Source organism: Electrophorus electricus, chromosome 12 (genome assembly GCF_041902795.1).
Source record: "Electrophorus electricus isolate QZ-2024a chromosome 12, ASM4190279v1, whole genome shotgun sequence".
In the NCBI taxonomy this organism is placed as follows: Eukaryota; Metazoa; Chordata; class Actinopteri; order Gymnotiformes; family Gymnotidae; genus Electrophorus; species Electrophorus electricus.
Window position 1 is genome coordinate 13,084,769 of NC_137508.1, and position 26,033 is coordinate 13,110,801.

The window sequence follows — 26,033 nt, forward strand, 5'->3', positions numbered from 1 at the left end:
GGGAGTACGGCTTCTTTATTGGTACTGGTAAAACAGGAAGCGCTAGGAAGAACAGACTAGGCATTACAACTCAGCATTTTTGAATGAATTTATTAAGTGTTAAAATATGGTACATGAATCACAAAAGGACAAAATGCATGTAAGCAACACTATTCTAAATAGCTTATGTCTGATTTACCTGATACACAATTGTGTATATAGCATCACACTTCAGGACAAGAGTATGGGCGTAAGAAGAGAACTTTGTATAATACTCCTTAATACCACTCTGCTGACATGAATTAAGTTCACATATCTTTATTGCACTGAACCGTTGGTCCTTAGGTGAGGGATTGATAAATGTCCAAAAGCAAATGTTCTTCCAATAGAGTTTAAAATACCATCTTGGAAGGTTTCTTGGTTCATCTTAAGTAGTCAGGTTTAACATCTTTAAACTTAAGCCCATGATCTTGTGCACCAACATGACCAATGTAGAAGAGCAGAAAGAAAAAAATGAGTGGTGGAGAAATTTTTATATCCATAACACTATAATGATATTCTGAAGAACATTTGCCACACTGTACGGAGGCCAGTATTGGATGAACACCCCTTAGTCCACATATCTACCGCTTGTGCAAGAACAGCAGGCGAGAACACCTACAGCTCTCCCAATACACTGTGGCAAATCAGGCACAGCATTATACTGAAGCTGCAATCATGTGAGCAGAATATTGTGCAACTTGTTTACTTATTCCATATGTAATGGAATAAATATGAAGCACCATGCCATTTTTGGATAGTTTCATACGACACCTGCATGTTCATCATTCTACACAGAACGGAACCTATGCCTGTCCAACCAACTCAGTATCAGATTTCACTTGAAATAATATTGGCCTTTAAGCTAAACAAAGAAAACAGACAGACGTTAAAAAAACCACACACCCCCCCCAAAAAAAATCATAATACATTTTTAGTAGGAGAAATTTGCAAGTTAGACAAAAAGGTCAGGAAGGGTTAACTATCAAGATGCCTTAAGCCTGTTAAGCAACCAGTCCTCCTCTAGGCAAACAACAATAATCATGCGCAATAAAATTTAGACTTGGATCATTTAAGCAATTGGTACTGATTGACACTGAATTTTGGGAAGTTATAGGCAAATTCAAATGGAAGTTAGAAATCTCCTTATAAAAGCTTAAATCCTACATCAAAGAGTTAAGAGAAGGTTACAGCAAAAGTCAATTTCTCAACAGGATTTTAAGCAAGACCTACTTAAAACAGTGAAAGACTATACACCACATGACCCTACAGAACATGAAAAGTAAGGCAGTTGATTTTGTGTGCGGTGATCAGCAATTCAGTGGGTCCACCAAAAGATTAGTGAAACTGTTTCTGGAAAACAGTTTTCAAATCTGTAAAAAGAAAATGTCTTTGATGACCAACAAAAGCAGAAATTCCCAGATAAACCCATGAACTCAGATAAACATCAGAAAATCTCACCTGTATAGGTGCTTGGTGAAGCCACTTCTCTTTCTCTCCATCAAGTCTGAGACAGGAAAATAAATCACAGACTTTGGGAAGACCAAGTCTGTCCTGTTAACAGAAAGGGAATAATGATCTTCAATTAGATCTTTTAAAATGGAGTCATATATTGCAAATGGCACCTGAGCCAGCGTGGCTGGTTTTCCACTGCTCCGCCATGCCTCTGCACCTCAGGCATCAGCCTCACCTTTGCGTTGGCTCTCTTGCGCAGTAGCCACTTGTCCTCCTCCGACTCCATGATGGCTGTGTCTGGTGTGTGCTGCTTGCTGGAGACTTCACTGCTCTGCAGTTTTGCTGGCAAGACCCAGCTCTCGGGCTGCAGGGGTCTGAGCAGAGATTTAAAGGGAGTGCTTTTCTCCTCCTGACAGGCTGCCTTCTCGCTCTCTGGCATGGCTGGGAACATCCAGGGAGACAGAGAGGAGGGGGGCACAGGGGCCTGGGCGGAAGTGCTTCTGCTGGGGTGCAGCCAAGCTTCCAGGATGGCCTGCACCTTCTGCTGCTGCTCCTGCTGCTGGAGGAGGGCCGACTTGCTGCCGACGTTCTTCTCGGCAGGCATGCCATTCTTGTCGCGGCCTTCTTTCTTCAGCAGCCAGGCGCACAGGGCTTCCTTGCCGCAGTTGTCATCACAAACGCACTGGGCGAAGCTGGAGCAGGTCTCGTTGGCTTTGCAGGCGGTCCCCAAAGGGACGGCCTGCTGGAGCCAGGCTTCGATAGGGGCAGGGACAAAGGGGGAAGGGGAGGCCGGGGCAGGTTGGGCCGGGGCCACCTTTAGGCACTTGAGCTTACCCAGGTTCTCGATCTCCAAAGCCTTGGTGCGTGAGCTGCAACATGAGCCGCAGTCAGACTTACGGAGCCACTCGCTTGGCAAGAAGCCTTCGTGGAAGGGTTTAAAGATGGGCTTCCAGCGGTCCGTGTCAGACTTGGTCGCAGCCAGCTTGCTGGGGGTGACGAGCCAGTCGTCACTGAGCACCTCGGTGTCCGCAGCCTTCTCACCATCCTCCAGCAGTGACCCATCATCTTCTTCCAGAAACTCGCTCTCGTCAATCTTCTCGATGGAGATGGTGGAGCTGCTGGTGCTTGCTGTGCTACTGGTTCGCTCACGTGAAGGTGACTTCTTCACAAGCCAGCATTCAAGATCTTTTAGCTGACCCCATGCCTTCTCAAAATCAAATGGCACAAGTGGGCAATGGACCTGGACAGAAAAAAGGGTCAAAGTCAGTGGGCCTTGTTCCCTAGGATATATACACCTTAGTCATACTTATTGTAACATAACTTTTCCCCCAATTAATGTAGAATATTATATTGTTATTGAATTTAGAGGACAATACTACATATTAAGCAGGACAAGTCAAACGAATCACAGCATTGGATTTAGATAAAATAATTTGAGGGGTCAGCGAGTGTTCCTGTTCATAACTATAATGAAACTGCAAGTCACCTTTTCCTTAGGAGCAACCAGCCAATCCTGAGGATTCTTGCTGAACTGATATTCAAACGGCACACTGGTTACAACATGGCTGCCCAGAAGCCATTCACCAAGAGGCTCTCCCCATTCTGAGTCCAGCTTCTAATTGAACAAAACAACCAGGCTGTTTGCAGTGCAACATGAGTAAGTGGGAGAGTCTAAACATAAGAGCTGGTGTCAGTTATCTACTGAAGCACGTAATACACAAGGTGACAGCAAAAGGACAAACCTGTTTCTTGGTAGCAACAGGGCAGCTCTGCCCTGCTCTGTTGCCAGAGCCCACACTTTCTTTCAGGGTGGGTGTCCTCACCATCTGCTGCAGAGGGGAGAGTAATGAGGGCTTTGACCTTAGAGAGTACTAGGCTGTCCAATGTGGAACATTCCATTGCCATCTGGTAGGGCACGCACGGGTTAAAAGCAAACAACCTTCACTAAAATGTAAAGCTAATATCGAGTCAGCTACAGCCGCGGGAATACAGGCTATATCTGACGGTACTGCAAGTTCTGCATGACAGCGAGCTATGACTCAGCTTCAATGAACAATGAGTCAGTCTAGTGAAAACTTATGCTAGTAAATCCAAAAAGGAAGGCTTCAGATAGACTGAACTGGAAGCCTTTCGCAGGGGTCTACAGTGAGTAAAAAGCTCGCATTTGCCCCTCCTTGAATTTTTAAGTGGCTGAAAATATTACGTAGCTTGCTTTACTGCGCAAACATTAGCTGGTAAATATTCGGTTAAATGTTGGCCAAAAAAAAACAAAAAAAAAAACAAAACACACCGGACTGAATCAGCATCATTGATAGTTGAAACCGAAAGGTGTTTAAAACACCACTTGCACATATCTAACTACTATACTATTCAAATTATGTACATGTGCAGTAACCCTCCGTCCGACTATTCAATCTGGAATCCAAATTATATACACAACGCCATTGTGTGTGCTTTAGGTGAATGTTGGTTACTGTAATAGTATAATTTGATTTATTTTGACTATACTGAAAACTAAATCCATCTCTCTGCATCAGGAATTAAAAGGCATATAAAAAGGTTGTGCTCCTATGTTACCATAAACGTTTACCATTGAACCCCAGGTAGTCATGCCAGTGCGCGTGTTCCACAAACCTGGGTGGAAATGGTACCAAAACACCTGATGGCCTGACGCAAGGAACAAGCGTCCGCTTCAAAACTCATCTCTGGTGTTTCCTCAGGAGTCAGAGACAAACCAGAAAACCTGCATGGAGCCAAAGTAGTAATGTTTACATACTGAAAATGAATAAAAGTTGCAGACAAACCATGCTTTTTTTCACAGAAGGTAGAGAGGGGCTTAAAATACCACAGTGGATTTAATGAGGAGTCTGGCCTGTAAATAGTAATTTGGCTTGTTGAGGCAAACCTGCCAGCTAAATTAAATCCAGTCATAGTGCAAAATGTGCTAGGGCTTACTTCTCCAAACAACTAGTCAGCTGGTTGGCGAGGTCGTTGCTGTGGAAATTCTCCAGCTGATGAATAAGAATGTCAAACTGGCCCCGGAGCTATACACGAACAGAGAGGAGGGGGGAGGGTTACCACAGATAACACTTTCCATCATCAAAGCTCAAACAGATCGGACTGCAAGACCTCAAGGGCATAAATCAGTGCAAATAAAAATAATCACACTATAACTGGTCAGAGTTCAACCCGACCAGGCTTTGAATGCTGATGCTGCGACACTCACCCAGTGGAGCTGATGCAGCTGCTGCTGGAGTGCCTCTCCTTTCAGCTGCTCCACCAGGTTTATCTGCTCAAGCAGCCATACCTCGCGAGAGCGCAGCGTCTCCAGGTGCCTACTGATGCAGCTGTGCAGCTGGGCCTTGACCTGGACACAAGCAGAGGGGTTGAGAGAACTTCAGAGGAAGAGAAAACAGCATTAAAACCGAGACGAGAGAAAGTGGACACAAGACAAACGGACTGAGGAAGAGGTCTCACACGGACAGACACCGCTGTTACCAAACGCTTTAAAATCGGCCATAAGAGCCGTGTGCGATTACAGATCACAGTAGCCAAGAAGCTTTTTAAAATCTCCTGCAGTCACTGGTAAGAACAGGTTACAGAAATGCCTCACACTATCCCACTCAGTAGGGCTGAAGATTTTACAAAAACAAATGGTTTTCAATCAGTTCTGGTCCTTGTCTAGTGAAAATATAAGAAAAGAAAACACTCCCATCACCTAGATTTCCTACTATTCCACACAAAATGACCGTAAGAAGAAAATTTGCCACAAGTCCCAGGCTAGCCAGCTGATGAGAATCTTGGAGCTTGAGCAGAGACATGCACCATCCTAGGGAGAAGCTGGATATGTGGCTTAATGTTTACCTCCATCCTATTTATACGGAACTAGTGTCAATTATTCTCTTCCACTGGTCACATTTAGCAGTGATCTCATGTGACCACCTCCTGCGGCCAAATCTTCTTTCTTGTGATTATTATGGGTCACAGAGCAATTATTAACCATCCCAAGGCCACAAAGGCTCTGTAAATTCATTCTAACATGCAAGTCTTAACAAGCTCTTCCACATCACAAACAGCACACTCAAGGGCGGAGGGCAAGCAAGTGGTTATCATGTCATGCGGCTGGGCATTTGTCCTGCATGTGTGATAAAGATGCCTTCTTTCTCTCTCCATTTGGGGATTAGACAAAGCACCTCAAAGAAAACCTGATCAACGCTGTTTTCAGAAGGAAGCACAAAAGACAATGAGTAAAGACAGAGGGCGAAAGAAGCTGGAAAGATGCACCGCCGATACTACAGCTTTGTTCACCGGCGCAAGCAAAAACATTCTGAACAATAATGCTTGCTCAAAAGTTAGCGCAGGAATGGCTTTACCATAAGAAGCCACAGGAATTAACGGCCCCGGAAGAGGGCAGCAGTAGACCAAAAACAAAGCTCAAGTCTCTCACCTCTCTCGAGTTATCCCTAAGCTGGACCTCAGCATTCACCACCCCAGCGATGGCCTCCTCCAGCTGTGTCCGGGCCTGAACACACTGCTTCAGGACAGTGCTCTCTTGGTCCCCTACTGCTGACATCCTGTTGAAAACAACATTCATCATAAGTCAAAAAGAATGAGGCTGGATTTGAACAGGAACTCCATGCAGGGCAACAATGCCTGACATGTATATATAAATTATATATTGAAATGGATGGCAATAAATGACTTCAGTTGCGATGTTACAATGTCGATCATCACAGGTGCGCTACACAAGAAAGGTGCACACTGTATTGTACATCGTAGCTTTTCACGTTTAGTCTAGGTATCTGGCCAAGAACACTAAAAAAAAAGTCATGTTAAAAATAGCTGTTAAACTTAGCACATTCTATTTAAGCTCCAAGGTGAAACTGCCTTCTTCAGTGCTCACTGTTTCTTGAGCCAAAAGTATTCTTCCTGTGAGAAATTAATTCAATGTTGCTCAAAAGGCAATACTTAAACATTTTGCATTTCCAGCATACAAAGCATGCACCTATCAGAGGTATGAGCGTTATCTACTTACAGTTGCCTCACAAGCATAAATGCTAATTGTTAAAAGTAATCAACACTTCATATGGGCAAGACATATTTTTAGTGATCCTTTATAGGAGATATCGAAATTGTCAGAAAGTCTTAAACTATAAAAATAAATCATTAATGTTCGTTAGCATTCTTTAAAAAAACCTAGCGAGTACATTCCCCCATGTTTTAGATCTACCGAGACGACACGAAATACATGAGTTTTGGCAGGAGAAAGGAAAGGCGTAAACGTACTGGTAATAAAGACGCCTCGCATGTCGTTTATCAATATAAACATTTACGTAGTGCATACAAGCTAAAAGCCACGTCGAGGAAACGGAGGCAAAGACATTTTTACAAAAATATACAAAGGGCAAATATTTTGGCAAGTATCCAAGTTACCGTTCGCATCGTGAAAAGTAAAAACAGCCACGACAAAAGCCATCAGTTAGCTTTCCTAGCAGTTTAGCCGGCAATCCTCAAATTGATAGTCAGTCATTTCAACCTTCAGTACCAATGTTTCAACAATACTACATTATAACTAGTCATCTCAACCTTTAGTAACAATGATTCGACAAAATTCCCACATCCCGTTTCCGATGCAAAGGCACAAAGCTAACTACTACAGTCAGGATCTCTCGAAATATATTTTCGGCACACAATGACTTTAAAAGAAAATAGGAGGCGAAAAGGTTACTGAAAATGCATGCGTGAGGAGGTCAAACAGCTATCGAACAAGCGGCAATACAGTTCCTGAGTATCTAGCCGGTTCGTACCTCATTTGGTCAATCCAAAGATTTACCGGGTGTTAAACTGATTCGAGGTAAGGACTCGTCCGTTAGCAGCTAAGGCAGCGCTTTAAATGTCTGCTTTCAAGACTTATCTTTGCCTTGCTGGGGCCTCCCACAGCACCTACACACGTGGCCACCACAGCTGCTCTGTTCTGCACGTACGCCATCTGATAGGGGCCCAAGAAGGGGCTTACCATTATCCAACTGTGCTGACACACACCCACCCTTTTTTTTAAATTTTAGATAGCTAATTAGCTAACTAGCCATGTTACTACCCTTTGGTCTGACGAGAAAGGAAACAGAGTAGCCACATGTTATAATATATTAGGTTATAAGTTGACACCATTATCCCTAGTCTTGTGCTTCAGTAATTAATTAAACATACCACAAACTCTGGAATGTGTATGACCCCAAAGAAATTTGCCAACATCAAGAAAGAACGGAGGAAAACATTTCGCAAAAACACCGATCTCTAGGCCTGAACTAGCATTAGCCAAATTAGCACAAATTAGGACATGGGGTAGAACCATCAATGTTTCAGTTCTTCACATTAATAATCACTTTTTACAAAACATTTCCCTAACAGTAACCGTCATACAACTAGTTCACGGATTAGCGCTTAATATTTTTAAAAGAAACTGCACGGCTAGCTGTCATTTAAAATTTACCTATTTTTTAGTTTTTCGAGAGTCCTCCAAATCCCCCGTTAACTACATGGCGTAGTGCATGGTGGCCAAGTCCCGTCCGGATGAACTTGTTAACCTAGCTGGCTGACTACCACGCCGCTGAGTTTAGTTCCAGTCCTAATGCAAAGCACCAGGTCCAGTTAATCAGGTTCTTCAGACCATCTTAATATAGCTAGCCAGGTGTGCTACAATGAAGTTGGAACTAAACTCTGCAAGCGGCAAATATTTAGGACCGAATTTGTTCACCCTTGTCACAGAATATATTTGAGTAAACTGTGCTAAGATAACCAGCCAGCTACTGAGGAATATTGTGAAATATTCATTACGGACGGACAGCCGGTTTAGCTAAATTTTATCTGGCTAGCTAAACATTTTCAGACGACATTCCAATATATCAGGGCTAATGCTAGCTTGCTTGCTAACCACATTGAATTAACGCTAACATATTAATAGTGTGGTATTTAAAGTGTTACATACCCACATTCCTTGTTTTGCGTCAGTTTGCATTTGGATGACATCGGGGAAAAATATTCACCAAAGATGTTTATCAGGATTATAAAAAATACAACGCTAGCTCGTTGAAAACCCCCACGCACCGGCAAAGCTGTGAGCTTATAACCGTAACGCGTTTACGGCGTCGTCAAACGCACATTTTACGCAATTGGATTTGAGGGGGTACTCTTTAATAGATTGTGAAACGTATGTAGCTGTAAAATTCTTGCGACTTGAACGGGATAATAATAATAATAATAATACTAGTTATTATTATTATTATTATTATTATTATTATTATTATGGCAGTACCTCGCGATATTGTCACATCAACCGGTCCTTTGTGTTCCAAGTATTGATATTGCACTGACACCTAGCGGTCAATGTGCGGGGCGGGGGGTTTACAATTTGAAGCTTTAACATTTAAAAAACAATAAATCTTTCGCCAAAATTATATCGATTGTTGCATTATTTCAACATAAAAGATATTGTATAGTATATTTCATAGTTTGATTAATATTGCTTAAACATTTTATATTCAAATCACCATATTGCTTAAACATATCTATTTAAAACACCTCATTTAACTATGTTAAAGGATAAGATATGAACACGAGTTTTGTTCTGAATGTGTATTTCCAGTTACAGCAAAACATAACTTTCTAATATCCAGATTTATGCATGCTTAAGCAATAGAATCTTGTCCATGCTTATCCTCTAATATATACTGTGCAACTTAACATTTTGTTTGCTTTATTTGGTTGTAAAGGCTGCCTGGTTATGCAGATGCTTCTCTTTATCATCTGCTTTCCAAGATGTTATATTCTTGCACTGTTGTTTGGAGGGATACTTATTTGTGGATGAAAATTAGAAAAGATGAATAAAAGTGTGAATTAATATATTTAAAAGGTGTTTTTTTGTTGTTGTTTGTTTGATTGAGGTGTGGATGACTAAGTTGATGTGAACTTCTCATTAGAACAGCCCAGAGAGGTATACATACAGGTCTGATTGTACTCATTAGAACAGCCCAGTGAGGTATACATACAGGTCGGATTATACTCGTTAGAACAGCCCAGTGAGGTATACATACAGGTCGGATTATACTCGTTAGAACAGCCCAGTGAGGTATACATACAGGTCAGATTATACTCATTAGAACAGCCCAGTGAGACATACATACAGGTCGGATATCTTGTTTTCCTTGGCTGCAATTTTCCTTCACTTTAGGAATGTCTTGGTATTTTGAATACTCCAAACCATTTAATCCCAAGATTCAGGAGATATGGAAGTCAAAAGTCTCACATTTTATCTTTTGAGTGTCATGGCTCTAGATATTGCACAAAGATTAGAATCTAAAGCTAAAATGCTTACACATCTAGGGTCTGCTCCACAGCCATTATCTTGTCTTTGACTTTATCTTTAGTTTACCTTTATACTTACATTTACATTTATGGAATTTAGCTGACGCTTTTATCCAAAGCTACTTACAATCATGACTGAGTACAACTTGAGACATTGAGGGTTAAGGGCCTTTCTCAGGGACCCAACAGTCTTCAAGGCATTTTTCATTTAGCCTGAAGTGCTTTTCAGTGCAAAATATGTTTGTATATCATGTAGAGTCTCAACCATTTTCTGTGGCCTTTCCTTTAAAAGACAATAGATAAATACACCTAGACTACTATTATTTAACTCAAGGTAATAAAAAAGAATTTCAACATTTTAATCTGATTCAAATAAGACAAATATTTAAACATTAACAATAATATAAAAATTTAAAAAGTTATATAAAGGTAAAAGTCTACTTTTAAACAGAAAAATAAATAAACTATTCAGAAAATACAGGCTTTGTTTGAAACACAATGACAAACGTGGCAGGCGTAAAATTGACGTAACTCAGTATAGACGAGCGACTACTTGACGTGACTCTACTCGAAGCATGCCTAGGTCCAAATTCATGTGACTTCCGTCAAAATAAAAGCCCGGCAAACTGGTAAATTGAGACAAAAATCAGAATTGAGCGACATCATATATTTTAAGCGATACGCAGTACTTTTACAATTTAGTTTTACTGATAATCTTTCTAGCTGAAGTATCAAAAATAAACAATTTTCTTAAGTACACTCGTTTATATTAGTGAATGTTTTAGTTTACTATTAGATTTGTCTGTTTATTTTTGTCATTTTATATTAACACATTTTATAATCTTAACGTTATAAACGTTACTTTTGTTTTTTCACAAAATATTTTTTTCTTTTTCTATTTTGACTGAGGAAATGTACTTTGAAAATAAACTTTTAGCAGAGACTTGCACTTTGACAAAATTTAATGCCCAAGTGTTTCTAGCCAGCCAGCTAGTCTGTCTTATGAGAAGTGTCCTGACACAATACAGCTAGGCAGCCTCATATTGCTTCGTGCTTCACACATCTTATGTGGAATGTAGCTAGCTAGGTGTTTACATTTGGCAGGATTAATCGTTCCGATTCAACTAGTTATCTGTCCCTTAAAATATAATGAGCGTTGGTATCGTATAGTTGCGTCGTAGTTGTACAACTGTTGAACTTCTAGATTAGTGCCGTCACATCAACTGATAAAATGTCGGCATCCGAGGGAACCAAAAACACGAATACGGAACCATGGGGTGGTTTTGACGATAACATTATTATCCAGGTAACGTTTATCTATTACAGCATCTCGTCAATTGTCAGATGTTCCGATATCTGCCACTGGTTATTTGCCTCCTATCATTTGGAAGTGTTTTGTTTTAGCTGCAATAAGCTTTGTGTTAATGAACCATAAACATAGCAGCTAAGCTAGCTAACTAGCCAAAAAAAAAAAAAAAAAAACCCTGTGGCGTATGTCGCTCATCTGTCTAACTTACTAACCTGTCTAGCTGGGTTGTTGGCAAGGGCTCCCTTGGTCTGTGAACTCTTACTTGCCCAAACACAGTGAAACTCATAAACACGTTTGTTTAACCGTAATTATCGTAACCACTTACATACTGCACGTCCGGTTAGCATGTAGTTTGATTCATTCTTAGGGCAGTGGCTCAGCAGTAATAGACATGGAGAACATGGATGATACCTCGGGCTCCAGCTTTGAGGATATGGGAGAGATGCACCAGCGAATGAAGGAAGAGGAGGAGGTGGCGGAGGAGGACGGTGGAGAGGAGGAGGACGGTGGAGAGGATGGAGAATTCCTCGGAATGAAGGGCCTCAAAGGACAGTTGGGCAGACAGGTTGCTGATGAGGTCAGCCACAGTGCATGTAGCACGTTGCTCTGAATGACAAACTATTGCATACACTATTGTGTGCGTGTCATTAGGTCTCACTGAAGTGTGCAGTCCTGCTTTTGCTGGCCTTCGTGTCGTAGGTTGTGGTGTCATGAGTTTCACGATGGTTGTATTCAGACGTCTGACTTGTCTTAGGAAAATCTGTTTATTTTGGGGGGTTTTTTGTGTGTTTTTTAAATGTAATTTAATGTAATTAATTATTTTTATTTATTTTATTTGTTTTGCAACTGTTCCACTTTTTCCAAAATGGGATGACTCCTTCTAGCCTGTTTTAGAAATACTGTGCAGCGAATACTTGGGCTAATATTCAGCAGACTGACACTGAACACAATACTCTTTAATTTACAACAAGATATTTTGCCATATCTCATGGGACACGACAAATTAGCATACCCTGAGATGTGCTGGTATATGATGGCTTTATAAACACTTTTACCCTTTTAACTGCAAGGGAGAAGACATAATTACCATATCAAGTATGACATGATTTACATAAATTATTTATTGTAATGGATGTTCCTTGAATGTGTGCAGGTGTGGCAAGCAGGGAAGCGGCAGGCGTCAAAAGCGTTTAACCTCTATGCTAATATTGACATCCTCCGACCTTATTTTGATGTCGAGCCTGTTCAAGTGAGAAACAGGTGAGATCTATCAAACCGGTCATGTCAACGTGTTTTCAAAGAGGTGGTGATTAGGTTTTTCCAGTGTTAATAACTGATAATGTACGTTTTGTGCAGATTAATTGAATCCATGGTTCCTCTCAGAATGATCAATTTTCCACAGGTAATAATTTTAATATTCCTGTCTTCTGATGTTTAGTGCAAAAAAAAAAGCATTTTCTGTATAATAATTAGGAAAAAAATGAACACACACACACACTGCTTTTCAGACCAATTGACTAAGGTAGCAATAATCTAAACTACTTTTGGCAGTTGATATAATCGGTCTAAGAAGAAGAATTAGCAGCTCCACCAATTCATGCACTTTCCATAGAAAATTGCAGGGGAGCTTTATGGACCAATGATGCTGGTGTTCACGCTGGTGGCCATCCTACTCCATGGCATGAAAACATCTGGCACTGTTATTGTAAGCAATTGTCTTTATGAGCTTTACATGTGTAAATGCACCAGGTAGAATTCGGTTCTAAGTGTTCTCCTGATTCTTTTTAATGTATGTTGTTGTTTTTTTTCCTGGAGTTCTAATTGTAACTGTAATATCTCTGAGGCATTTTCTGCAATGACTAATGCTGTTTCCTGAAACAGAGAGAGGGTACGCTGATGGGCACTGCCATAGGCACCTGCTTTGGCTACTGGCTGGGCACATCCTCCTTCATTTATTTCTTGGCTTACCTTTGCAGTGCTCAAATCACCATGCTGCAGATGCTGTCTCTGTTAGTGAGTAATCATTTTCTTCTGAAAGGGAAGATATACGCCATTTCTGTATGTTTTATCAAAGCTTGATATTAAGCTCTGTGTTGTATGTGTGGCACATCGTCGTAATTGTTGCAGGGCTATGGGCTCTTTGGCCACTGTGTGGTCCTTTTCGTCACTTACAACGTCCACTTCCACTCCCTCTTCTACATTCTCTGGCTGGTCATTGGAGGACTTTCCACACTTCGGATGGTATGGAGCTTATCAGTTTAATGGCCTTCATTTTCTTACAGATTTGGGCCAATAATTTTACCAAGATGCAGCAAATGCAAATAGGGTTCACAGTTAGAATTTCTTAGAGGTGGGACAGACAGGATATGATGTCAGCTTTTTTAGGTATGCTCGTTGGAAATATGATCGGTCAGCCTTTTTTTTTTTTTTTTCTCCCAAGTTCAAGTTTGGTTTATTTGTCACATACATAGTCATACACAGTATAACTCGCAGCGAAATGGTTAAGAGTCCTTTCTCTTCCTCCCTGGCCCAGGTGGCTGTGCTGATCTCACGCACGGTGGGTCAGACTCCCCGCCTGCTCCTGTGCGGGACCTTGGCTGCCCTCCATATGCTCTTTCTACTTTACCTGCACTTCGCCTACCACAGGATAGTGGAAGGTAAGAAATGGGTGCAGACTCCTGCACAGACCAAAGTGGGTGGCCCTGCACAGAGAACAAGGAACAAGTCTAACAACACATTATTACAGCCTGCAGGTCATTTTGGGCGGTTAACTTAAGGTGTTTGACTCTCTTCTCTTTAAAGTCCATATTATCCCTGCTCCAACATGCTTTATTGTTGGCATCATGCATACCAGTAGGTGGTGTTCTCCTGATGTCCGCCAAACCCAGGTTAATCCATTAGGCTGGCAGATAGTGAAATGTGATTCATCACCCCAGAGAACATGTATCCACTGATCCAGAGTCCAGTGGTGGTGTACTTTACAGCACTTAAGTCAACATTTCCCATTGCACATAGTGATCTTAGGCTTGTGGGCAGCTGCCCATTTCATAAAGACTCCAAGGCACAGATGTTGTGCTGATGTTGCTTTCAGAGGCAGTGTTGAGCTCTGTAGTGAGAGATGTGGTAGAGTATAGGTAATTTAGGTAATATAGATTTTTACATGATATGCATTTCATCACTTGGTGTTGCTGAGCTATTGTTGTTCCTAGAAGCTTCCATTTAACAATAACAGCACTTAGTATTGACTGGAGGAGATCTAGCTATGTGGAAGTTTTAAAAACTGACTTGGGGCAAAGGTGGTATCTTATGACAGTGCCACATTTAAGGTTCCTAAGCTCTTTAGTATGACCCGCTCTACTTCCAGTGTTTGTTTATGGTGACTGCATGGCTATGTGCTTGATTTTATACATCTGCAGAAAAAAGTTTAAAAAGTGCATTTTGGTCCCTGTGAGCAACCAAATAAGTAAATTCATTTCTCCTGAGATTAGCCAGACCTTGTGATAATAGAGTTCTTCTTTTTAGTGTACTCTTTAATTTTAGAAACAATTATGTCACCTAAGGTCCAAAGCACCTAAGTGTATATTTTTTTCAGTGGAATTTATTTCTGTTCTGTTCAGAATTGGGTCATGATTGGAGAACTTATTGTCAGTCTAAATCTTAGTGCTGAAAGTTCTGTATGTATTTTTTCATATCAGTGTCAATAAATACTTATCAGGTATACATTTTCTATGTGAGTGCTGTATGATACTTGTTGTAAGGAGCATTCAGAAAGTATGCAGTAGATCTGCAGTTAGATATATGTAGAGAATATAAATTCTGTTCCTTTTTCATTACGAATGCTCTTATATGAACATTTGGGAACCTCAACTGACTTGGATGTACTGTACTTTTGTTATGAATCATTAACAGCTTGTATGGGTTTATTTTTGTCTTAAGGTATTCTGGACACCCTAGAAGGAGCCAATGTTCCTCCTATCCAGAGAGTGGCCAGAGACCTTCCTAATGTGGCGTCTGCTGTTATGAATGCCACTGTGAAATCAGTGGCTGTTCTTGTGCACTCACAGTGATCAAAGACTTGGTACTGACACTTCCTACTGAGAAGTAAAGCCTCTTTGGATTATGAACTGGGCAACAGAGATTGATGGGGAAAACTGGCACCCCATCTATGCCTGAATCCAGCTGTGGGCTGAATGTCATGTGTCTGCCACGATGTTGGGCATAAATTGTCGTGCCATAACTGGATTCTTGAGAGAAAGAAGTTTTGATAAACCATCCCCACCACTGTGCATATGTCTTAAGAATTATAAAGCTCATCTCAGTTGGTTGAGAGTGAAAATTACTAAAAATAAGTTTTTAATGACGACATCGGACATAGGATGTGTAAAAAATGGGAACACTGGAGACCCATACATGCATGTAAAAGTTCCATATATTTTTTCTGCCATATGATAAACTCATGTGCTGCCACATATTTAGGTGAAATTCATGTAAAGGTGTAGGGGACAGGACTTGCACCTTGTGGCAAGTACATTTTATTTCATTTCCAATTTAGCTGTTTTGTAAACACCCATCACCTCTGTCACATGGCGGAAATGTTGCTAAGACGCTTTAGAAACAGTAGAAGCTACCATTTCAAACATCAGTGAAGGATCCTCATTAGGTTAATAAACTATTAAGATCATAGTGCTATTGAGAGACCTTTTTTTCCAGTCCCGCACCTTTATCCATATGCAGTTAGAATTTACAAGCTTTCCAAATTAACATCCTCAAGATTTGTGGAATTTACAAAGACTTAAGCTTAAGTTGGAACACTTTAAAAAACTTAACACTAATTTTTCTGAGATCACTTTTTTTTCTTTCTTTTTTTTGGTGAGGACAACTTTGCAAGATGGCTATATCTACATTTACAGTTATCTTGATTAATCTGACCAATGTTTTGGTGTAAATATACAGTAATGATTTATTTGCGGATGTTTTAATAGTGCATGAGAAATATTTTTAAGCCAGTTTTGATTTAATCAACCATTACATGTACTGTAGTTCAAATGTCTGTTTGGAGGTATACAGCTGTCAAAATAATGCCTCATTATTTTGTCTTGTACATGTAAGCATTCTATTTATATATTTACTGTACAGAAAAGGTAGACTCAAAAATAAAGTATTGAAAAGCAAGGGTAACCTCTGGTCGTCCTTCTTGAGGATTTATGAATTTATAAAACGGAGGGTTGGTAGTTAAAATTAATCTTGACACATAGGCGTAATTTACGCTTGGGACAGGTCCTCACCACTTTCTGAAATGAATGATTTTGACAGCACTACTTTTTGAAAGTGTACGCTGAAAATGTACAAATGCATTCAGCGCCATTAAGCTTGACAAACGCGGCCATAAAACCTTTCGTAAGCCTCTTCCTTTCGGCCTTGACGCTAATTTATTTTCATTGAAAATCTGAGGACTGGTGCCTAAAGGGAAAGCGAATTTGAGGGGCAGCTCAATTAAATGCAACACCAGCTCTGTGTTCTTGTCCCCAGCACTTTACAAAGCAAAGTTATGCCCATGTCTTCACATACCAGTAGTAATATAACTTCCCTTCGATTCAACGTTAAATAAAATGAATGTCGTGTTACACGCAGTTAAGCTGCTGGGCTTTCTTGTCTGCTATCGTCTAATCACAACTAACTTTTAACTCACTGCTGATACAAAACGATTAAATTTGTAATGTAATGTTTTATGGATCATTTAACAGACACATAATGTAGCGTATACAGTAATCAGTAAATCTCGAGTTTTGAAATGTATTCCGTGTTTTTATTGGTTCTTGACTGCAGCCATTATGGTCTGTCCTGCACTAGTGACACTCGAGCAGTTATTGAGGCTAAGAGATAAAGCTTTTATTTTATCCCTCCTTTGAGGGATACGCTTGTGTGCCGTACAAGAATCAAGGCTCCCGTTTCACGGGGCGCCTCAGGGGAGTCATAAAGATATGGGCTTGCAACCTGACACTGGACACAGCTGGTAATATCTCATATCACATTCCTGAGACAGACTGCATTAGTATTGATATAGAGGTTAACTAAAGGTATGCGAGTCAGTTAGAAATATTATTAAACCGCTTATCTTACATGGAGGTGCCGAATGTATCATTCTTTATATACTAAATTTGATAAAATAGAAATTGATATAACAAAAGTATTTTATAGACTACTGAAGACACTTAGAAGATATGGCTGATTCACTTACATTATGGGGTAGGTTACGGATCCAGACCCAACTAATCACACGTGATCAATAACACGCGAAACAGTAGTGGCTGTACACTTGTTACATCGATAGCTCTTGGTTCTCCCACTTTCCCTCCTGAGGAAACACGCTGAAGACCTGCAGTACAGTATGCCTTAGCATAAATCACTTACAGTCAGTTCACAAGCGGATTATCTAAAACGCAAGGCATTGCAGTTCATGCTGGATACCAGAACTGCTTTCCCTAGATAGCGTTATTAATTTATCTTGGAAACACTCGGTGACATTGAGACGGGGGTATCCATAGTAACCGACACCTGCAACGGAGGCAAACAAACGGTTTATCTTAGCCTCAATGCTGCAAAGCCGAAGCCTCGAATCCAAAGCATGTCAAGGGATAAAAAGCCATCTGTGTTTTTGCACAGAAGCGGAAATACTCCAAGCGGAACTAGGAATGCTGTACCTGCCCAAGGATTTTAGAGCGAATCAACTGGCCCACCAACCCGTGCGTCGCATGCATTGAAAATTGCGTATCCGTGCTCTGTGTTTAGCTGCGGGAGGGGTGGTCGAGCAATGATGTCAGTGCAACGAGACCATCTCAACATCGCAACTTTGAGAATGCACTAGCTAACTGTACAACACCACCTGTATTTTTTACAGTTTGGATAAACAGTTTTGTTGCTTGCTTCTTCATCAGCAAAGCTGCGTTGTTGTGGGGTTATGTAATGTAATGTAGTTAGCTTCGTTGTCCCTTTATCGAACTTCGATGTTACTTCGGTTATGACGGTAAACCGGACTGACGATGATGATGGTGTCGACTTGTCAAGTTAGTCAGATATTTGCGTAACTTCTAACATTACCGAAATGCTACCGGGCTCTATTCAGATAACTGGAGAGACACTGTCTGGAGCAGAAATCAAAGACATTTGTGACAGTTTAAAGGAAAATAGCGTGAGACTCTTGTCTGTCCGGGGATGTCAGCTGTCTGACCGTGATTTCGGACGAGTGTGCCGCGGCGTCTCGGAGTCGCACTCCTTGGCCCAACTCAACTTAAACCTTGGCGTGGTCTCCAGCATCGGCCGGACCAAGCAGCTCGCCGATGCGCTCAAGGCCAACAGATCTATCCAGACGCTCTTGTAAGTGTTGCGACATTCCCTCTAACTCGTGTCCTGTAAAGCACTGGTAGGGTCGCAGTGCCATAGAAATGGAAAAGTTAATGTTGGACGACGTTTCTGTACGTTTTCTCACAATTTACAACAGGCAGTAGTAAGTTGCCACAATTACACACCAAGTTAGTCCCCTAACGTATGCTGCTGTGACATAGTTTGGGTTGGTATATACGCGCATATTAACGCAGATTTAGCTCTAAGTAGCTGAGAAAAGTGCCAGGACCATATTCTTGGCTTGACCAAGCACTGTGTCTGCTTCTTCACATGCGTTAATAACGATGTTTTATAATAACAGCATTGCTAGCGATATTTAAGTCGGATATATCTCAAACTGGACAGGGTCAATATATGAGGCCTTTTGCATTTACACTTGAACTTCAGCAAAGCACAAATTAAAATAACCATTGATAATTTAAAAAGCCATTTTCTTTTATTTAGTGTTGTAAAGCCAAAGCATGAGGCTGTCTTTGCGGTTTCCTCGGCGCCTGAATTCTAAATGCCCGGCAGAGGTCAAGGTCTTTATTGGAGTAATCAGCTTACAGTATGGATAACTAAAACATATACTGTATCTGTTCTCCTATTTGTTTCACAGTCTGCATGGAACCCCTCTTTTAGATGCAGGGTTGATCACTCTGAATGCAGCGCTGTCAACTCACCCATCTCTAGTGTCCCTGGATTTGGGAGATTGTATGCTGGGAGATGAGGCAGTTCGGCTGATTTGTGGCATGCTGCCTCCAGATGGAGCCAAATCGGGTAAAAACGTCACAAATTCTTTTAATACAGGCAACCCTAGCAAAGTGCAGTGGGGCATGATAAGAATACCTTAAATACTTAAGCTGCATTCAATATCAGCCGTAGAAAGCAACTGAGCATTAAGAACTGGATTGTGAACGTTGCCAGAACACACTGCTGAGTTCACATTCTTGACTATAAATATTACAGTTGAAGAATAGCAGTATTTTTATAAATTTTTGGGGGCGAAAAAAGGCCTCAAGAGGAGGTTGTCCCACCTGAGTGCGTTGATTTGTAACATTGTTTGGTAGGGCTCAGGGAGCTGACACTGAGTGCCAACCCAGCAATCACCACAAAAGGCTGGGCTCGACTGGCCATCGCTGTAGCCCACAGCTCCCAGCTCCGAGTCCTCAACCTAGACTACAATCCCTTAGGTGAGTGTCTTTGAACAGGATGACGTGAGGCCATATCAAGCGTTCATATTAGACCTGACGTGTTGCGTTTATTCATGTCTGGTGTTTCATTTTAACACTTTATTTACATTGTTATTTACCAGGTTAATGACAGTGTACTTAACGCGTCACAGCTTGCTCTGTCAAATTAGCAATGCTGACTTTCTTTATATAAAAAAACACCCCCGAATGTCTGTAATCCATTAGTGCAGAAAGTATTTATGAATAGTTTTGGCACCTTTAACAACGGAAACAGCTCTGAAACAGAAATCACTGGTGTCAGATAATCATATTTCGTTAGTGAAAGTTACCTTTATTGATTTGCTGAAGAAAGTGCTTGTAGGACAAAGATAATTGTACGGCCTCCTTTTAACACACATTCCATTAAGCTCGATATTGTCTGAGATAAGCAAGTAGGTCTGAATCCCCCCTGAGGTCCCAGTGAGAGAGGCTCGATGCTACATCTTTCTTTCCTTAGTTTCTAAATGCATATTGCTGATCACTGCTCTCTAGTGAATGAAATTACCATCAAAGTGTCCAAACTGCTGGAAGCCTGCAGTGGTTGCTGACAGTTCCAGGACTTCGAGGAGACCCTAGCACGACCTCTCTCCAAGTCTCTTTCATTCCTCTCGGCTCCCAGGGGACCAGATTGCTGGAATGTTAGCCGTCGCGGTGGCATCTAGCCGGACTCTCGAAGTTCTGGACTTGGAGGGAACAGAGCTCACCAATCAGTCAGCACAGGTAAATAACACATTTAGGAATACTATGCAAACATGTTAGTAATCAGATATTCTTAAAATATATAATGTTGAATAATTACTAAATAAATTGAGTCTGGTTTTTTTACCTTTATGCTGATGCTTAAAGTGAATTAAAGTGTCCTTTCACGTATTTTCATTTATGCGACAGACACAATGAGTATACTCTCACATATCTTGTGTGTTGCCATTCCACAAATTAAGTTCTATAAGATTAAGGTTAGTTGGACATTAGGTTTAGGTTATGGGGTTTTTTTGTTTGTTTTTTTTAAAACACAAGTAGCCCATTACTTCTGTGACAGAGTTAGGGCTGTGTATAATCTATCCTCTGTGGGCCATGTCTATGCTTTGTAGAAAACGAACACACACACACACACACACACATAAATTGATTTTTTAAAAGGGCAGAAAAGAGCACCATAAGCAACTGGAACAACATGTGGCACAAAAACAAAAAACAAAGAAGAATGAATGGTAAGCCAGGGCTTACTGAGCTGTACTTTCATAGTTTTAAACAGATTTTTTTACATGTAAACGGGAAAAGTCACATTCTTTAAAATAGACAGAACACACTATTTATAGTTTACAGGTGAAAAATGATTCTGTTTAACCCAGAAATGGCATTGCTTGTTTACTGGGTCATGCAAACAAACTGAGCAATGCAAGTTCAGATCTTACACAGTATGCATGAGACTAACCCTTGTTATATTAGACATATGGATGAGAATCTGCATGTGAGAGTAAGTGGCAGAGCCCTAATGGCAGGTTCATTATTTATGGTTAATACTGGTAATCTGGCGCGTGACATGTACATGATGTAGACATTTAAATGAACTTAGGCTGTGATACATGGGGAACGTGAAGTAGGGGGCCTTTCCCATTGTGATTGCTGTATTTGGCATGAAACATTGGTTTCTGAGATCTGATTGTAGAAGAAAATTGAAGTGTCTTGACTTGGATGATTCGATATTTTTGACCACCATGGATTTCTGAATACTGTTTGATTCCAGTGGTAGAAAAAGTGCACAGAACATTTAAATGTACTGACAAAAGAATGCCGGTTACCTGTAGGGAAACGTATTTTTGAGCTCTTCTTCGATTTGTAAAGGATTTAATAAGTAGCAGATGATATATAAATTATATCAATTAGTAATGATTCTGCTCAGAAGAGGGCATCCTTGTTAATAAAAGTTGTGTGTTGTACCAGTAATGTAATTGAGAAAACAGTGATGCATGCATGCTGTGTGCTAGCTTTAAAACCAACAGGTTATTTAAAAACCAGTATAACCAGACTTGCAATGTCAACATCTAAAAGATAATTTGCTGTTATTAATTAGAACAAAGGGTGTTTAGTTCAAGCCCTTGGAGGCTACAGATCTGATACATCTGTTGCAAGTTGTCAAGGCTTGACGTGAAATACCGTGGCTCTACAGGTCTGAAATTGCCCACTGGTGTAATACAAAAACAGGTCTTTGGGGGAGAAGGGGTTGTATACGGCAAACCACGGGGGGGCCATGTTGCATGCGTAACCAAGCCATCGATTGGGCTGCTCATGGGTGTGCCTCTCACCATCTCCGGTCACACGGTGAACCCCAGCTTTCTGGTGAGCCTTTCATGTGTGTGCAAATGGCTGTAGAGCTGGGACCCTTCACATAATCAAAGTGCACCACATCATCCGTGACTGCCTCATTTCTCTTTCTGTGTCTCTTTGTCTTCTTCTCACTTTGCTGAGTGGGCGAGAAACAGAGAACTGTAAGTAGGTTTGGCTCCTGTTTTCATAGGTCAGACAGCTCTCTGGCAAGGCACCATGGTTGCTTTAGAAGAATTTTAGACCATTACTTTCTAAAAGAGAGAAATTGGGGTGATTTTATCATTTTAATATGTTAATAGCTGTGCCTAATAAGAATAAATTTGCATTCCCAGTTAAGATAAAGGCAGTGTTTATTTATGTGGGCTTACTAGCAATAGTACATCTGCTATTTTAATGACAACTGCAGCTAGAACTCACAATTTATATGTATATTATGCAAGCTATGAGTTTTCAGAAAAATAGTATATAATTAGATACTTGTGCTTTGAATAAGCATTTTAAGGTTCTAGTTTTTATTTGGGTAGTTGCAAACAATTCTTTGCACTTGTTGGGTACCTTTTTTTTTCGGGATGACGGTGTTTGACAACAGATCTTAAACATGCAAATGTACTGGAAATATCCCACTGGACACAGCATTCTCTGAACTTGCAGCATCCTGCTCTGTCACTTTCATTTGACTCCACTGTGAGGACAGTTTTGAGGAATTCAGTGAACATTTTCTGAACGATGAACAACACAGGCAGACAAAGGAGCGATGGTCAAAAGAGCAACGGGAAAGGAACAGCAGTCCTTCAAGCTGTTAGGATGGACATATTAAATAAGATATATTTAACTGAATGGTCATTTAAACCAGATCTTAAATCAACCAAAAGTATTGGTTATCTACTCCAGCTGTGCTTTCATATATTGGAAGACTGCTGAGGAGTTGATTATTTAGATCCCTTTTCTCATCCAAATGCAATATTTCTTGCTTTCTTCAAAATCAAATGGGCCAGACTGAGGTAAGGTTAGCTCAGTGCCATGTGAAAATTGGGCCATACCCTGAGCTCTTATTTTCTCATTTCATCACCATATTCTCAAATCTCCTTCCTACCTCTTCACTCCTCTTCGCCTGTTAACACCGCTGCGTGTGTGTGTGTGTGTGTGTGTGTATATGTGTGTTTCGCCCCTGTTCCCTCAGGTCTTCTTGGACATGGTGGAGAACTACCCTACGTGTCTGCGCGTGCTGGTGCTGGCTGAGAACGCCATCAGCCCTGAGCTCCAGCAGCAGATCTCCGACCTGCTCTCCGAGGGAGAAGAAGATGAGGAGAGAGAGGCTGAGGCCCACGCCGGCGGCTACCGTGAGAAGCCCACCTGGCTTCCCCACAGCAGTAAGGGCTGATCCGCTGTCCTGCCTCGCCCTAAACCCCGCCCCCACCCCTGACTGCGAGTTACGCTCTCGAACTCCCCCTCCCTCTCTTTCTGCACTTCGGAGACTTTCCAGGGGCCACTGGTTGACTCCGAAGAACAGGAGTGCTGGTATTTAGAGTAATACAGGGTTATATGTAGCTTTTCTTGTGCAATATGAGGACAAAGTTTATGCTTTCACATTAGAGTGTTGCTGCAGTACAGAGGCCAATATATGGATAAAGTATTTAAGTGTACAAGATAAAAGGAAAAAAAACAAACAAAAAACATGTAAAGTAAACGTAAAGACATGACCAATAGGAGCATAAGCAGTACAGGAGAACAGGGGAAGCCCTTTGCTGACTTCTTTAGAATAGCAGGTTTCAGAACCTTTACCCAATGTCTCTGACCCTTCCAGACTCCCAGATGGTCTTGATGTCATCAGGACTGGGTGAGAGCTTTTTGGCAGAGACAGAGATGTGATAACTGGAGCTGCCTTTTTAGGTTTGCACTGCACACCCACTGCTGCCAGACCACCTGCTAGCGGGCAACCATTCATACTGCATGACCTGTAGCACTTAGCGGTAGACTGTTCAAAGCTGGCACACACACAAACACACAAAAAAAAAAACCCTCAACCACCAAGTGACTTATATTCAGCAGTGAATTATTTATTTTCCAGATGTACAGTCTATTTATAAAACAACTGTTTAAGCAACCACAATATACTCTTGATTAGTTCAGCTAAGTAGGGTTGTTGTGATGGCCTGATGTCTAAATAAATCTATTTACATGTTTCTAAGTGTTTTGTTGTGTACCAAAAGGTGTCTAGTGAACATTTTATGTACCTGAAGATGCACTAGTAAATATCCATTTGAGAGGAAGCACTGTAGACTTTTGTCATTATTGCACTGACAAATGCTCAGCTCATTAAAACATTCTTGGTGAGGTCGGGTTTTCTTAAAGGCAGCTCTCGCCATTTGTCTGAAACAGCTGTGCATGGGAAGTACTGATACACGGCCAATCAATGTGTCCCCACCAAACACGTCCTGATTCTTAAAACCAAAAAAAGTTCTACAGCGCCTGTGCAAAGCCAATTATGTTGTTTATACCATTCAGGACAACTGTAATCAGATTAAAGCCCTTTTTTCAAGTCCCTGGTACTTTATGCATTCTTAGTCTGCCTGGTCTGTTTACCACAGCGGTGTGCCATCTACACCATTAGTAAACGCTGCAGCAGATAGATAAAAAATAAAGCACAAAGTCACGGGGAGTGCTTTCTTGACTTCAAGGGACAGAAAAACCAGCGTATGGTCGACCTCACGAACTCTGGTAAGGCTCATATCCATGGCAAGAACGAACCGCATTGTTGCGTTGTACTTGAAACCATAAAGTGAGGCTGCAGTGTGTCTTCCCACTAACGCTTCCATCCATTTGCTCGTTACAGTACACCAGCGATCGTCTGAGTTTGATTAAGCACGGGGGAGAGGATCAGAGATGGGAACAGACACCCCTGCAGGCAAAACACCAACCCTGCTGCTAGACTAGCCTTTTCGACAAGCAGATGCCAGCGAGGCTAAATAACACTAGAAGAAAGAGTCTTCTATAATTAATGGAAGTGTTCTGATCAATCTCCTGAGTTGCTAAGGGACCGAGACAAATGGAAGGCGATTCTTCCACCGTAATCTAACTGCAATGGGAGGCATGTGTGCCAAAAGGACTCGGAATGAAAAAGTACCAATTAGACTCCTTTATTCCACAGTTCCAAACCTGAGTGTGAACGCACACAGCCGGTGCCGAATTAATCCAGTGTCATGGGTGGAGCAGCTGACTTAATTAGAAGTATTAAAAAAAAAAAAAAAAAAGTAACACGAGTTTGCTTTGCAAGGTAACAGTGTAACTCTAGTATGTACACAGATTTCTTTTACACATTTTCCAAAATAAAATACAACTTGGAAATGAGATGTATAAAAAAAAAAAAATATCAAAGCAGACTTGTTTTCCATCAACAAGGGTACAATCAAATTAAACAACAACAAAAAAAGTTTTACATTTGTGAATAACAAATGTATCCAATTAAAAGGAGTTCCATTCCCAAGTTTGAACATACATTTTAATTTGAAAACCACGATTTTATAAGCCAGGAATCCAATTTGTAACCGAGCTGTTTTAACTAGTTGCTAGCCCCATGAGACATGAACACAAACTACTGGAAGGAAAGTTTTTGAAATGTAATACACTTTTCAGTAAGATATTGTGGCTTCCAGTGAATGCTACATGCAAAATAAAAAAAATTAGTTTTTAGGTCTAGTGTATCCAACTGAAATGGGAAGTAAACTTAATTAGGGGCCCATTTCACTTCACGGGGCAGCAAGGGTGTTCCACTCGCAGAAATCTAATCTGGGCTGCAAATGAATCTGAAGCACTGCAAGGAATTTTAATCACCTCCACTGTTTATCATCATAGGAGAAATGGTTGCTAAAAAAGTTCAAGCATTCAACTTCAAACACCCCCCCCCACACACACACACACACACACGTTTTGAACGGGTGTACTTAACGACA

General features: G+C 41.0%; 3 protein-coding genes across 7 annotated transcripts; 2 read left to right on the top strand and 1 right to left on the bottom strand.

The window, feature by feature from the left end:
- Positions 1 to 74: 74 nt before the first annotated feature.
- On the bottom strand, positions 75 to 8,616 carry ncoa4 (nuclear receptor coactivator 4). 4 transcript variants are annotated; one of them, XM_027002559.3, is made up of 10 exons: positions 8,459 to 8,616; positions 5,921 to 6,047; positions 4,700 to 4,840; positions 4,429 to 4,517; positions 4,108 to 4,216; positions 3,216 to 3,299; positions 2,960 to 3,088; positions 1,709 to 2,713; positions 1,480 to 1,572; positions 75 to 1,391 (listed from the first exon to the last, which is right to left on the bottom strand). In XM_027002559.3, the coding sequence occupies exons 1-10, from the start codon at positions 8,497 to 8,499 to the stop codon at positions 1,386 to 1,388; spliced, it is 1,824 nt and encodes a 607-aa protein (XP_026858360.2). In that variant the 5' UTR covers positions 8,500 to 8,616; the 3' UTR covers positions 75 to 1,385. The 4 variants fall into 4 exon arrangements, with proteins under 4 accessions (XP_026858360.2, XP_026858359.2, XP_026858362.2 ...); XM_027002558.3 differs by having other exon boundaries at positions 3,216 to 3,302; XM_027002561.3 differs by lacking the exon at positions 8,459 to 8,616 and adding an exon at positions 7,964 to 8,115 and having other exon boundaries at positions 3,216 to 3,302.
- Positions 8,617 to 10,852: 2,236 nt separating this feature from the next.
- yipf3 (Yip1 domain family, member 3) lies at positions 10,853 to 16,321 on the top strand. Of its 2 annotated transcripts, XM_027002562.3 has the most exons (9): positions 10,855 to 11,140; positions 11,511 to 11,720; positions 12,297 to 12,403; positions 12,500 to 12,545; positions 12,756 to 12,848; positions 13,025 to 13,156; positions 13,271 to 13,384; positions 13,677 to 13,800; positions 15,080 to 16,321. In XM_027002562.3, the coding sequence occupies exons 1-9, from the start codon at positions 11,066 to 11,068 to the stop codon at positions 15,208 to 15,210; spliced, it is 1,032 nt and encodes a 343-aa protein (XP_026858363.1). In that variant the 5' UTR covers positions 10,855 to 11,065; the 3' UTR covers positions 15,211 to 16,321. The 2 variants fall into 2 exon arrangements, with proteins under 2 accessions (XP_081580187.1, XP_026858363.1); XM_081724061.1 differs by lacking the exon at positions 12,756 to 12,848 and having other exon boundaries at positions 10,853 to 11,140.
- A 1,176-nt stretch (positions 16,322 to 17,497) lies between these two features.
- lrrc73 (leucine rich repeat containing 73) lies at positions 17,498 to 24,622 on the top strand. The gene is made up of 6 exons (XM_027002563.3): positions 17,498 to 18,517; positions 19,143 to 19,303; positions 19,594 to 19,716; positions 20,375 to 20,475; positions 23,264 to 23,453; positions 23,888 to 24,622. The coding sequence occupies exons 1-6, from the start codon at positions 18,246 to 18,248 to the stop codon at positions 23,950 to 23,952; spliced, it is 912 nt and encodes a 303-aa protein (XP_026858364.1). The 5' UTR covers positions 17,498 to 18,245; the 3' UTR covers positions 23,953 to 24,622.
- Positions 24,623 to 26,033: the final 1,411 nt, after the last annotated feature.

Coding starts and splice junctions, on each gene's coding strand:
- ncoa4 (XM_027002558.3), bottom strand. CDS start 8,499: ATGTCATCCAAATGCAAACTGACGCAAAACAAGGAATGTGG. Junction 3,303..4,107: donor TTGGTACCATTTCCACCCAG/GTTTGTGGAACA, acceptor TCCCCTCTGCAG/CAGATGGTGAGGACACCCAC. Junction 1,573..1,708: donor GCAAGAGAGCCAACGCAAAG/GTGAGGCTGATG, acceptor TTCTGTTAACAG/GACAGACTTGGTCTTCCCAA.
- yipf3 (XM_027002562.3), top strand. CDS start 11,066: ATGTCGGCATCCGAGGGAACCAAAAACACGAATACGGAACCATGGGGT. Junction 12,546..12,755: donor GAATGATCAATTTTCCACAG/GTAATAATTTTA, acceptor CACTTTCCATAG/AAAATTGCAGGGGAGCTTTA. Junction 13,157..13,270: donor TGCAGATGCTGTCTCTGTTA/GTGAGTAATCAT, acceptor TAATTGTTGCAG/GGCTATGGGCTCTTTGGCCA.
- lrrc73 (XM_027002563.3), top strand. CDS start 18,246: ATGCTACCGGGCTCTATTCAGATAACTGGAGAGACACTGTCTGGAGCA. Junction 18,518..19,142: donor AGATCTATCCAGACGCTCTT/GTAAGTGTTGCG, acceptor TTTGTTTCACAG/TCTGCATGGAACCCCTCTTT. Junction 20,476..23,263: donor TCACCAATCAGTCAGCACAG/GTAAATAACACA, acceptor CTGTTCCCTCAG/GTCTTCTTGGACATGGTGGA.